Source organism: Rhinatrema bivittatum, chromosome 4 (assembly GCF_901001135.1).
Source record: "Rhinatrema bivittatum chromosome 4, aRhiBiv1.1, whole genome shotgun sequence".
Lineage (NCBI taxonomy): Eukaryota > Metazoa > Chordata > Amphibia > Gymnophiona > Rhinatrematidae > Rhinatrema > Rhinatrema bivittatum.
Genome location: NC_042618.1, coordinates 221938842 through 221953311, shown reverse-complemented (window position 1 = coordinate 221953311; position 14470 = coordinate 221938842). Strand labels below are relative to the sequence as shown.

The 14470-nt window shown below is 42.6% G+C and overlaps 1 protein-coding gene across 5 annotated transcripts in view; it reads right to left on the bottom strand.

The window, feature by feature from the left end:
- APAF1 (apoptotic peptidase activating factor 1) overlaps positions 1-14470 on the bottom strand; it is a 223331-nt gene that overhangs the window by 101312 nt on the left and 107549 nt on the right. For all 5 annotated transcript variants that reach the window (XM_029599744.1, XM_029599743.1, XM_029599746.1 and 2 more), the window contains one exon: positions 1137-1262. In XM_029599744.1, the coding sequence (XP_029455604.1) occupies positions 1137-1262 (126 nt within the window). The remainder of the gene's footprint in view (positions 1-1136; positions 1263-14470) is intronic.

The following is a 14470-nucleotide window of genomic DNA, read 5'->3' as shown; positions in this document are numbered from 1 at the left end:
GCCCCCAGATCAGCACCGCACCAAAAACGCTGTCCCAGCTCCTCTCGATGTGCCCTCCCCTCCAGGGAGGCACCGGGAACAACAGCCAGCTCGGAAGAGGCGGGCTGAAAACTCCTCACACTTGGCATAACACGTTGCTTGCGGCATTGATGAACACTGCACCAATCACGCGGCATGCTCAGACAGGCTAAAACAGACCACCAGGACAGTAGAACAAAAAAAACTTCAAGCTGCCTCATGCACCGCCGGTGAGAACAAAGAGGGGCCAGCGCTAACAGTTTCCTTTCCTTTCTCTAAGTTCTTCTTTTTTTTTTTTCTTTGCAACTTTACACAGCAGAGAAAATAACAAGAGAATAGGCACAGGCTTATCTGAAAGATGGTTCAGGCTTCTCCCGAGCTCCAAGGAGGTGAGGGAACTGGATCACCAGCTTTCACCTCCAAAGTGGTCCAAAGAACAAGTTGGGATGGTCCCACCAGGACCTGCCAACCTCTGGGAAGAGAGCCAAAGGAGAACAAACTCTTCCCTTTCTTTTTTCTTTTTTTAAAAGGATCAGAACTGCAGGTTTTGCACCTCCTCCATCTGCTGGAGACAGAGAAATACTGAAGGACTGCAGGTGCTACGTCTGGTTATGCGACAGTGGGTGTGGAAATTTTCTCTGTCTCCACCTGCTAGAAGGGAGGCAAAACTGATCTGGGTACGTACAGGGAAACATTTTATTTAGCTGGTATCCCATTTACTGGAGTTACTGGTGAACTTTCAACTAATGATGGTATTTTTAAAGCAATGGTTTTTATACAGTGTGCATTTCACCATATAGACAAATTTAGCACATTAAACTCTCCTCACCTTCAACATGTTCACTAAAAGTGGGAGAACATTTTTAATCTGTTTTATGTATAAAATGGATTTATCTGTGCTATTATGCTTTCAGCAGTTATGTCTTCTAAATACACTAAGGAATCCACCGTGACACAAGTGAGCAGAAGGGGACCTTGTAAATGAATTTGTTGTCCAAATCTCTTAGAAAAAATATCAAAATAGAGCATCACAAATGGAGAAAATGTAGTTTACAAAGAGCAAAATGTGAATATGTATGCCTCTTCTTCAGAGGGAAGAACAGGAAATAGTTGCTTACCTTTACTTTTTTATCTGCTGAGCAGGTTGCTATATATTTATCATCTGCAGAGAAGGCACAAAACAACACTTCATCATCATGAGCTTTTATCTCCAGAAGTCTTTCTCCAGTTTCCGTTTTAAACACCTGTATACAACAAAAACCCGGAAACATTCAGTACTGTGCAACCCCTGTGTATACCTCTGCAACATATACATGTTAAACAATTTCTTATATCCAACAGAATTATTTTAATCAGAGGTACCAAAAGCAGATTCAGCATTTTTTATAACTAGTCCACGTTAGAATAGTTTTAACAGTCAATCTGTAAGCTGAAACCTGTATGCTGAAATGCTATTATATAGCATGGTATATATACCCGCAAGCTATAAGATAACATTTTTTTCTATTACTTGAAAGGCTGTGTAACCCATGATCCATTTACTCCCTATCAAGAGGCCTACATTTCATTATTACCTCCTTGACAAAGTACATTAGGACAGTGGTCATAGATCAACTGGGGATACAGCATTTGGAGCTGAAACCAGAATAGAGGCCAAAACACTTTTTAAGTAGAAGTTAATTTACATCCTGGATGTCATAATGCTAATACAATAATGCTACATCATTTTGGGAATAATTTTTAAAACAGCCCTCATAGCTGAAAAATCAGCAGGTACTTTTACTGGTAGAATTTTGCACCAATTCTCACAGGAAAACATATGCACAGTCAATCCCCTTTTTACAGAAAGGGGATCAAGGTACCCAAGGGAAGTCTTGCCTAACAAATCTGCTTCATTTTTTTGAAGGGGTTAATAAACATGTGGATAAAGGTGAACCAGTAGATGTAGTGTATTTGGATTTTCAGAAGGCGTTTGACAGAGTACCTCATGAGAGGCTTCTACGAAAACTAAAAAGTCATGGGATAGGAGGCGATGTCCTTTCGTGGCTTACAAGCTGATTAAAAGACAGGAAACAGAGAGTAGGATTAAATGGGTCAATTTTCTCAGTGGAAAAGGGTAAACAGTGGAGTGCCTCAGGGATCTGTACTTGGACCGGTGCTTTTCAATATATATATAAATGATCTGGAAAGGAATACGACGAGTGAGGTTATCAAATTTGCAGATGATACAAAATTATTCAGAGTAGTTAAATCACAAGCAGACTGTGATACATTGCAGGAGGACCTTGCAAGACTTGAAGATTGGGCATCCAAATGGCAGATGAAATATAATGTGGACAAGTGCAAGGTGTTGCATAGAGGAAAATCGTTGCAGTAGTTACACGATGTTAGGTTCCATATTAGGAGCTACCACCCAGGAAAAAGATCTAGGCATCATAGTGGATAATACTTTAAAATCGTCAGCTCAGTGTGCTGCAGCAGTCAAAAAAGCAAATAGAATGTTAGGAATTATTAGGAAGGGAATGGTTAATAGAACGGAAAATGTCATAACGCCTCTATATCGCTCCATGGTGAGACCACACGTTGAATACTGTGTACAATTCTGGTCGCCACATCTCAAAAAAGATATAGTTGCGATGGAGAAGGTACAGAGAAGGGCAACCAAAATGATAAAGGGGATGGAACAGCTTCCCTATGAGGAAAGGCTGAAGAGGTTAGGGCTGCTCAGCTTGGAGAAGAGACGGCTGAGGGGGGATATGATAGAGGTCTTTAAGATCATGAGAGGTCTTGAACGAGTAGATGTGACTCAGTTATTTTCACTTTCGAATAATAGAAGGACTAGGGGGCATTCCATGAAGTTAGCAAGTAGCACATTTAAGACTAATCGGAGAAAATTCTTTTTCACTCAACGCACAATAAAGCTCTGGAATTTGTTGCCAGAGGAAGTGGTTAGTGCAGTTAGTGTAGCTGGGTTCAAAAAAGGTTTGGATAAGTTCTTGGAGGAGAAGTCCATTAACGGCTATTAATCAATTTTACTTAGGGAATAGCCACTGCTATTAATTGCATCAGTAGCATGGGATCTTCTTAGTGTTTGGGTAATTGCCAGGTTCTTGTGGCCTGGTTTGGCCTCTGTTGGAAACAGGATGCTGGGCTTGATGGACCCTTGGTCTGACCCAGCATGGCAATTTCTTATGTTCTTCCCTTAAATACACTGGTAGAAAGATCCACAAAGTAGGAGCCACTACTAAAAATGCCCTCACACAGGTATGGACATGGCTATAATTTTATGAGGGAACCTGTAAAAATCTTGCTCCTGATGAGCTTAAAGCCCCGACAGAGACGTACCAAATACGTTTGAACTTAAGGAAACAAGGATCTTTCTAATATAACAGTTTATGCACCACAACTAAAAGTCTGAATTTTGTTCTCCATTTTATCAGAAGCCAATGCAATTATTTCAGAGCAGGGGAGAAAGACTGATACATCACGCATATCCAGCATAGCTCTCTGCTTCAACGGCAGGGGAGAAAGTCAGATACTTCACTTTCAATGCATATCCAGCATAACTCTCTGCTTCTACGGCAGGGGAGAAAGACTGATACTTCACACATATTCAGCATAACTCTCTGCTTCAGCGGCAGGAGAGAAAGTCAGATACTTCACTTTCAATGCATATCCAGCATAACTCTCTGCTTCAACAGCAGGGGGAATGAAGAAAAGTAGATCTATATACACACAACAACCAACAAGGTCTGAATTATTTAGTCTGGGTAAACAAATAAGCATGGGTATAGCTTGCTTATTGCAGCGGTTACTACCCCTAACTAATTAAGCTAGATATTTCACTTAGAGGCAGTTCCAACACTGCTCTCTACATTAATGGTGGGGGTGGAAGGGAAATAGAATCAAAAGGTTACTAAGAGCCAAGAGTAACAGATAAGAATGAGAAAAAAAAAAGTGCAAAACTTGCTGGGCAGACTGGATGGGCCGTTTGGTCTTCTTTTGCCGTCATTTCTATGTTTCTATGTAAATGGTCCCTAGCCATCCTCTAGCACCTAACCACCAGAAGCCTCCCTGACTGTCTCTTTTACCAGGTTCACTCACTTCTGGGCTATATCTATCCAACCAACATTTAGCAGAGTGGCTTACCTGTAACAGGTGTTCTCCAAGGACAGCAAGATGTTAGTTCTCACACATGGGTTATATCATCAGATGGAGCCTGGCACAGAAAACTTGCGCCAAAGTTTCTAGAACTTTGACTGAGCCTCACTGAGCATGCTCAGCATGCATTACACCACACGTTCATTGCGGTCCCCTTCAGTCTTATAATAAAGAATTCAAGGATAAAAATAAAAAAGGAGAGGAAACCCAACTCTGTGGGATGGAAGGTGGGTTTCTTGAGGACTAATATCCTGCTGTCCTCGGAGAATACCAGTTACTGGTAAGCACCTCTGCTATCTCTGAGGATTAGCAAGATGGAAGTCCTCACACATGGGTGAATCCCTAGCTAGAGGCTATCCCCCAACGAAAAAGAGGACCAACAAAACATCCAAACTAGGTGCCAACGGGCACAAAAACAGGTTTATTGGTAACAAGGGGTGGGTGGGGGGCAGCCTGAACAGAAACAAGGAGCCATAGACAAGAACAGAGTTGGAACAAACAAGTTCCAAAGGACAGATTGGCCAAACCTATCATCGCGTTGGCCATCCCTATCTAAACAAAAATGCACGTGTTGAGAGAACTTCATGTCGCAGCTCTGCAGATCTCCATGGGACCTGCTCGCAAATGGGCCACCAACGCTCCCATGGCTCGAACAGAGTGAGCGTTGACATACAGTCCCACCTGGCTATAATAGAAGGAGATGCAGTCTGCCAACCAATTGGAAAGCGTCTGCTTGGCAATGGTGATACCCAATTTATTCTTATCAAAAGAAATAAAAAGTTGGGTGCATTGTCTATGGGCTTCTGTCCACACCAGATAGAAAGCCAAGGCTCTTTTGCAGTCCAATCTATGCAGGGTTTGTTTGCCTTGGTGCAAATGGGGCCTGGGAAAGAACATTGGCAAGACAATGGATTGGTTAAGATGGAAGTCCGTCACTACCTTAGGGTACGTACGTAAGACCACCCTGTCATGGAAAATCTTAGTGTAAGGTGGATAAGTCACTAAAGCCTGGAGATCACAGACGCTGTATGCTGAAGTGACTGCCACAAAAATTCTGACCTTCCAAGTCAGGTACTTCAGGTCACAGGAGCACAGTGGTTCAAAGGGAGCTTTCATCAGCTGAGCTAACACCACGTTGAGGTCCCAAGACAAAGCAGGAGGCCTTAGGGGAGGCTTCAACTGAAGCAGGCCCCGTATGAAACATAGAACTATAGGCTGTACAGCTCGGCGTACCATCTACACCATGGTGGTATGCGCGAATTGCCCTCAGATGAATCTAATGGAATTGATCTTTAAGCCAGCTTTCGATAAGAATAGAAGGTAGTCAAGCAGTTTTTGGGTAAAGAAGCGAAAAGATCTTGGGCCTTCTGCTCACACAACATGGAAAATCTCCCCCACTTCAGTCCATAGGACTTTCTAATGGAAGGCTTTCTCAAACCACCAGGACCAGACACACATTTTCTGAGAGACTGAGCGGCTGCAATATTAAACTCCCAACATCCAGGTTGTGAGCGACAGGGCCTGGAGGGTGAGATGTCGCAACCTGCCTTGATTCTGTGTGATGAGATCTGGGGAAGTTCCTAGACTGATCAGTTTCTGGATGGACAACTCCTGCAGGAGTGAAAACCAGACTTGTCTCGGCCAATAAGGGCTATGAGAATCATAGACTCTTTGTTCTCGTGAAGCTTCAAGAGAGTCTTCGCTACCAGTGGAGCTGGAAGATACACATACAGAAGACCTTTGCCCCAATGTCATGTGTCCTGTACAGGTTGCAGAACTGAGAAACCTTCCTGTTCCAAGGTGCTGTGAAGAGATCCACCTCCGAGCTTCCCCAGAGGCAGAAGATCCAATTTGCAACCCCTTGATTCAGAGACCATTCATGAGGTCTGAAGGCACAACTCAATCTGTTCAATATCACATTCTCCATTCCAACCAGGTACATAGCCCTGAGCATCATCCCATGGGACAGAGCCCAGGATCACAAATGAACCTCTTCCTGGCACAGGAGGTACAATCTTGTACTTCCCTGTTTGACAGACCACATTGCCATTTGGTTGTCTGTTTGGATCAGGACAACTTTGTTGGACAGCCGATCTCTGAAAGCCCATAGAGTATTTCTGATCACCCTGAGCTCCAGGAAATTGATTTGACAGAGGCATTACTGGATGGACTATAGACCCCAAGGGCAATCCCATCCACATGAGCTCCCCATCCCAGGGTGGACATATCTGTGGTTAGGACAATTTGGGTTGGAGTTCTTTGAAAGGAGATCCCCCATTCCAGATTTGAAATTACCTGCCACCAGGACAAAGTCACGGAGAGGCAAGGTGACTCGGAAGCAATCCTGTAGGTTCTGTGTGGCCTAATGCCGCTGCAGTCTCAGGGTCCACTGGGCCTTTCGCATGTATAAATGTGCCAAAGAAGTGACAAGAACTGTCGTAGCCATATAGCCCAAAATCCTTAACATGTGCCAAGCTGACATCTTCTGGCTCTGTTGAATCTCTGCTGCGATGGACTTTTGTTGAGGCAGGAAGGCCTTGGCCAGAGCCACATCCAGCAGGGCTCCAATAAAGTCCAATTAAGGTGATGCGCTGACTCTGAGGTAGGTGACAATGAACCCTAGATGATCCATATGCTCGACCCTGGATGGTCGAGCATATGGATCAGTTGGTCCCCGCCTGATAGGTGCTCTTGACCAGGCAATCGTCCAGATATAGAAAAACGTGGACTCACAGCCTGTAAAAGTGTCCACCACCGTGGCTAGGCATTTTGTAGAGATACATGGAGCTAATGTGATCCCAAATGGCAGAACGAGATACTGGAAATACTGTTTTCCCCACCACGAATTGGAGATACTTCCGATGATTTGGAAAGCTCTCAATGTGAGAATGCACGTCCTTCAGATCGAGGGAGCACAGTCAGTCCCCTTTTTACAGAAAGGGGATCAAGGTACCCAGGGAAACTATCTTGAACTTTTCTTTTTTGATGAACTTGTTCAAAGCCCTTAGGTCTAGGATGGGTCAGAGTCCTCCTGTTTTCTTTGATATCAAGAAGTACCTGGAGTAAACTCCCTATCCTCTTTGTCCTGGTGGAATGGGTTCAACTGTTCTGGCCATTAAGAGAGAGGAGAGCTCCAATAGTAGTACCGCCTGATGTGTTACTGGGTCCCAAAACAGGCTTGGGGGGGGGGGGGCAATTTGGCAGGGCATCCCATAGGTTCAATCGGTACTCTTGGCGGACAATTGATAGAACCCACTGGTCTGAGGTTACACTGGGCCACTGGTTTGCAAACAACTACAGCTTTCCCCCGACCGGCACTTCTATCGCCCCAGGTACGGGTGACTGGGTTATGCTCCCAATGATAGAGTCAAAACCCTGTTCCTGGAGCTGACTGAGGTGCTGACTGGGGCTTCGGGGTTCTTTGCTGCCTGGGACAACCGTGAGAGTTCTGGTGTTTTTGAGAGGAGGAAGAGGGTGGAGGATAGTGCCTCCTAGGGCAGAAGGACTTCTTTGGCCCTGATCTTGCCAACCTCCTAGATGAGGAAGATGGGTCAGGAGTGCTTGCGGAGAGTTACTGAAGGGTCACATGAATGTCCGGGATTTAGGCCACCGCATCCTTAACCTTATTTCTGAAGAGATTCTCTCCAGTGCAAGGCACGTCAGCGAGTCACTCCTGCATGTCTGGTCAGAGATCTGAGGCCTGCAGCCATGCACCCGATGCAGAGACCCTAGTTGCTGTTTCAAAAATATTGTAGGTCGAGCGGACCTCGTGTTTTTTGCACTCCAGGCCCTTATGCACCAGTGACAGGAGTGAGACTTGCTGCTGATTAGACAACTGGTCAACGATATCCTGGAACACCTTTCTTCTAAGAGTGTCCATCGCTGTGTGATCCTTTCCTGGGGTACAGAGGAATGGGTCCAAGAATGCTTAGCTTTCTTGAGAGCGGATTAGACTTGGGGTAGCTGACACTTGTCGAATCCGAGAGCATTCTGGACAAGATAAACTTGTCCGCCTTCTTATTCATGGGAGGCACCGTGAGGGGGTGTTCCCACATCCTCAACAGTAAATCCATAAGGGTCTCGTATACTGGGACTGCCACAATTTCCTTGGGAGGCTTCACAAATTGGAGAATATCGAGCATTTTTTGCCTGGTGTTCTCTTCAATCATCATCTGAAAGGGGGTGGCCTCCGCCATCAACCTGATAAATCCTGCAAAGGAGAGGTCCTTTGGCAGGGACTTCCTTCGCTCTTCTGGAGGAGATGGATCTGAGGGGACATTATCAGAAGCATCGTCTCAGGACACTGATAGGTCATCCCCCAGGGGTCACAGGTACCCTCATTCCCAGTGTTATCGACCAGGGATGAGGTCCTTGGTGCTTGGCCTTTGTGTCCAGCAATGCAGGCACTAATGGAACTGGATGGAGGGCCACAGGCTCTGGTGCCTTTGCCGGTCTGGAGGGAGCTTCCTCCTCTGAGGAACTGGCAACAACCCGATCAGCAGGGGGAGGTGGCAGTGCCCTGCAGGTTGGGTCGGTAACATGCCAATGAGTGCTTGCAGTGATTCTAGCATGGCTCGAGGCCAGATGGTGCCAGGGCGCAGATGCCTCGCATCTCCTTCTTGATGGCCAGCTGCACACATCTCTCATGTTCTTCCTCCAACATCATCGATGCCAAGTCAGGTTGGAACAAAGGAGGTGTGACCAAATCCTCTTTGGAACAGAGAGGAGGATCGGTGGCTGGCAATGGGACTGATGGAGTCCATGCGCACCCTTAGTATTGATGGAGGACTGGCTCTCCTCGCCATGAGTTCGCTCCAGGAGAATCACAGCCTGAGCTGTTGCATCCCATGCCCGGGCACCATGCAGCAACAGGGACTGACGCAGATGTTTCCCTCGATGCTCAATGTGGTCCTTTCCTAGTGCCAAGGTTGATGACAAGAAACCAGATATCCTTGACCTGAAGGAGCCTGATGATGGCTGGTCTCCAGCATCGAGGGAACAGACAGCACCGCTGATGTTGATCATTTGGTGTCCATCAGTGTGGCTTGGAGGTCCTTCAGTGCCGAGACTGATGGCTCAGTCTTCTCCAACCTGAACAACAGGTGCAGTAATCCAAAAGAACTGTATATGATGAGAAGTGAAAGACTGATGTGCATGGACCGAGAGAGGGATATTTGGAGTAATAGTGTCTGGTGATTTGAAGATGGTGAAACAATGTGACAAGGCGATAGCTAAAGCCAGAAGAATGCTTGGCTGAAAAGACAGAAGAGTAACTAGTAAGGAAAAGAAGGTGATAATGCCCTTGTACAGGTCCTTGGTGAAGCCTCACCTGCAGTACTGTGTTCAGTTCTGAGTCCATATCCCAAGAAGGATAGAGATGGGATGGAGGCAGTACAGAGAAGGGCAAACTAAATGGTATGGGTTCTGTATCGGAAGACTTATGAGAAGAGGCTGAAGCATCTGAATATGTAACCCTGGAAGAGAGAAGGTGAAAGGTTTTAATGATGCACGAACTTCAAACCTTTCCCATTGAAATGAAAACAATAGAACTAGGGGTCACGAAATGAAACTCCAGGGGAGATGACCCATAAGTAATGTCAGAAAATATTTCTTCATGAAAAGGGTGGTGGAAGCCTGGAATTCCCTTCCGGAAGATGTGCTGAACATGAAAAAAAAAAATCACAGAACTCAAATGAGCATGGGATAACACTGTGGATTTCTAAAGGCTAGAAGATGGAAAAGTGTCCAGGAGGGTAACTTGCTGCTTCGGCGGTTTCTACCCTTAGCAGAAGACATGGAGATTACTACCCTTAACCAATAAGCCTTAATGCTTTTAATGAAACTGCAACATTGCTCCCTGCTTAGATGGCTAGAGGATAGAAATGAAGACTGGCGTGCAGGGGGGTAACTTGCTGGTGTAGCAGTTACTACCCTGAACAGATGTTCCCCATTTAGATGGCAAGGGGGAAAAAGGAACTGAATTCAGACAACTGAGGGCCCCGACTTCTATGGTCTGGGATACTGATACACAGACATAAGGGAACACAGAAGACTGCTTCTACGGCCAAGTCCTAAAGGATATGAAGAAAGCATGCAGGGGGTAACTTGCTGGTGTAACAGTTACTACCCTTAGCAGAAAGCATGGAGATTACTACCCTTAAATAATAAGTCTTGATGCTTTAAATGCAACTGAAAAATATCCACAATGCAAGGTATTGAGTGAAGCACTGACACTTCCAATCAAACAAAATTTCACTACCAAAATTGACAACCCACTTTAAGTTCTTGAGCTGCCTACCTCCTAATGCAATTATACTGATGCCGAGTTGTTAAGTTGTTTGACGTACCACCGTTACAATGTTTCCCCCTCTGTTAAAATGTAATTACATTAATTGTTGAGTTGCCTCCGTTACAATGTAAAAATCTTAAGACACTTTAGTCTTTCTATTCTCTGCGTTAACTTGTAAACCGGCGTGATATACCCCAATGAATGTCGGTATATAAAAGCAAATAAATAAATAAGTGTACAACTACTCAGATATTTGGAAAATGGAGGAAAAAGAACCCAGAGCCTCATGTTTGTTCTATCCAGAACATGCAACATGTACGAGGTAATTGTAATCATTGGTCTTAAAAAACCTCCAATCATCCGCACTTTTTATTTTCAATTTTATATTGGAAAAAAAGTTTTTAATATCTGTTTAGTTTTCCTTAAAATTAATGCATTATGTATTCCATCACAGTTATGTAAAGATCTTCATTAGATATGTTGCTCAACATTATATGACATTCTTGACATCAATTGCAGCGACTTGTTTTAACTTATCTGTACACCACATTGATACATGCTGAAAAATCCATTGGTTATATTGTATTTGCCGACATCAGCCGATGTTTCGCCAAAAAAGGCTGTCTCAAGGCAATAACTGTGGGAATATAAAATTATATATCATGAACAACATTCTTTAGTGATACTTTCAAAGTCCAGTTACAGCGAGGTCATTAAATACCTTTTAACCCAAAGCATTCAACATCTGATCATTTTTCGCCCTGCCATCTCCCACCGCTAATGGCGATTTAAAGAGCAAAACGCCAGCGCATGCGCCCACCTTTTATATCACACTGACCAATCAGTTTAAACCTTTTGGAAATAATGCCCATAATTCGTCCAAAATTCTTGTGTTTTTCAATGCAATGTGACTACCACCAAATCGCCAAAAATTTCCATTGATGAAAAAATTCTGATCCTGTCATTACATATTCAGTCTAATAGAACGGAAACCAGTCGATGTCAAAATTTAAACCCCTCAGTGAAGAACTTTGTAATTTAAAGATCCATCTGGTTTCCTGTTGTAACAACCTTTTAGCTTTATCACTGCCTCTGATGTTAGTTTTAATTTGCTCAAGAATAGTACATTTGAACTCTCCAAATTTATGTTTCTTTTCCATGCAATGATTCACCAGCGGTGCCTCTATCTTCATCGTCTTGAGGCAACTTTTATGTTCTGCCAATCTGGTACGCCCACATACAGCAACTTGCACGGACAAATTAGAACATAAACCACAAATTCAGAGTTACAGTTGGTAAAGTCTCTCAATACATATTCCTTTGAATCTGTCGGATTGACAAACAAATCTCCTTGGATAGAATAAGCATGAGGCTCTGAGGTCTTTTTCCTCCATTTTCCAAATATCTGAGTAGTTGTACACTTAAAGTGGGTTGTCAATTTTGGTAGTGAAGTTTTGTTTGATTGGAAGTGTCAGTGCTTCAACTCAATACCTTGCATTGTGGATATTTTTCAAATTTTTTTTTTCATTTAAAGCTTTTATTGGCATTTTTGAAAAACAACATTACAGTGTACAAACAGAATATATCTGGAACAAAATCAATACTTGTAGAGTACACAATCAGCAAGTTCTCAAACCCTCCCACACCAAACATGCATCATGTAAAGAATAATTAGCACATACAAGAGAAACAATCACCAGTAGTTATCATTTATCTGATAGCATAGTAAAGTAAAAGGAAATATGGTGAAGGACAATTGTTCAATTGAATACATGAAAATACTAAAAGTGAGGATATGGAAATGGAAATGCTATGAAATATTTTTCAATTTTTGAAGGTATGTCCAACGCTTGGTGCAGCGCCTTTAGTTATAGTCCTGAGTCTGTAAATTCCATATTACAAAATGTGGCATCATTACATGGAGACACATATAAAAATACTTCTCAACAGTGGTCAGATATCCTGACTGTGCATAAAAGATTAATCAGAGCTGAATTACACAGCAGTACCTTGGAAGAGTATTGTAAGCGTGAAAGAATTCACAGAGGTCTTAGGGTATTAAAGGCTCCAAAATTATTTATTTAGGATAGTGATTTCATACAGAGGTGGAACTCTATCCTCAATAAATGTTTCCTGGATCTGATGCTTTTGATAATTGAAACTTCTAATAGGCTGGTCCAAGTTTTAAAAGCGGAAGTTGATACTCAAATTAATGAGTTAAAACGGAATTCCAATATTGAAATTTTTTATTCCAATAACGATGAATTAATAAAATCTAACATTTCAAAAATGATTTGAGGAAATACAAATTGAACAAACTTAACAGGGACGAAAAAGACTATGCAAGTGGTAGCATATACCCGTGGACAAAGGGACAGGTGCAAGAAAATAGACATGTCACTTTCAATATGTCTTCTGACTCCTCTTCGGATGGTGAGGAAATCGAGAATAGATCTGTCAATGACAATACTCGTTTTTTAGACCACGGTACAAGCAGAAAAGGAGAAGCAGAGGCCACTCGAACTGGAGATATCAACGGGGAGACTACAATGTCCACCAGGATCAGCGGATGGCGACGAGATCAACAACTCGACAATACACATGGAATCAGCCGTGATTAATTTGTCAAAGTATCAGCTTACTGATGTTGAAGATAGAGTTCTAAATAAAGAACTTTCATTTGTTCCTCAATACAGTCATGATACATTTCAATTTAGAGTTGATTTAGAGAAATTCATTTGATCATTGTCAATAAGAATATTTTTTCCAAACAAACCCAGGAGACCATTCAAACATCGAGGATCATGGATAAATCCACTTGGTGTCCACCAGGTCTACTGGATCCAGTATTGGAGACCTATAAGAAATTGGTGTTGCGGGATGTGGAACAATATGAAGAACAGTATTTTCAAAAGGGCATGTATTCCAAGAACAACCTAAGTTTGTCAGAAAGGAAAGCATTATTGGATTTGAAAAATAATCATGCAATAGTGATCAGGAATGCAGATAAAGGTGGTTCCATTGTAATACAGGATTGGCAGATTTATGTCAATGACCTTTTGAGTCAATTACAAGATACAACCACGTACAAAGTGCTGAAATCTGATCCTACTAAATTAATTCAACAAGAAATCAAGAAGGTAACAGTTAAAGCATTAGATTGTGGTTTTTTGACTAAAAAGGAACAAGTTTTTGAACATCCAGCATCCGACGATTCAGACGATATACACACACTACCCAAAGTACATAAAGATGCTAAGAGACCACCAAGGAGACCGATAGTTTTGGCTAAAGGGTCAGTTCTTGAAAAATTATCTGTTTATGTAGACGGCTTTTTAAAGCTCTTTGTTAGACAAATTGAATCTTTCATACAGGACACAACACATTTTCTAAGAATACTGGAAGCATTGGAATATGATGTACGAGATTGTTTTCTAGTAACATTGGATGTAAAATCTTTATATACAGTGATACCACAAACACCATTGATAGAGACTATACGTGATATACTCAATCTGAGACCTCGTCCTTATGAGGTCCCAACGGAGTTCATTGTACAGTTGATAAGAATAGCTCTCACAAAGAATTTTTTCATTTTTGAGAATAAATTCTATGAGCAAATTTCAGGTACATCTACGGGGGCAATGATGGCCCCGTCATTAGCTAATCTCTACATGGAAAGGTTTGAAAAGTCATGGATACAATTTTCTCCATTCACTGTGAAAATTCAATTATGGAAGAGATTCATAGATGATATTTTTATCATTTGGTTGGGTTCTGAGAAGGAACTTTTGGAATTTTTTAATTGGATTAATTCCTGAGAGGAAGAAATCCAGTTTGCAATGCAATATGATGATGTATCCATTCCGTTTTTAGATGTCCGTGTGATTAAAACTGATGAAGGTAAATTAGAAACCACTTAGTACAAGAAACCAGTGGACCACAACACATTCTTGAGTACAGTAGTTTCCATCCTGCTCATTTAAAGGACAGTTTGCCCTT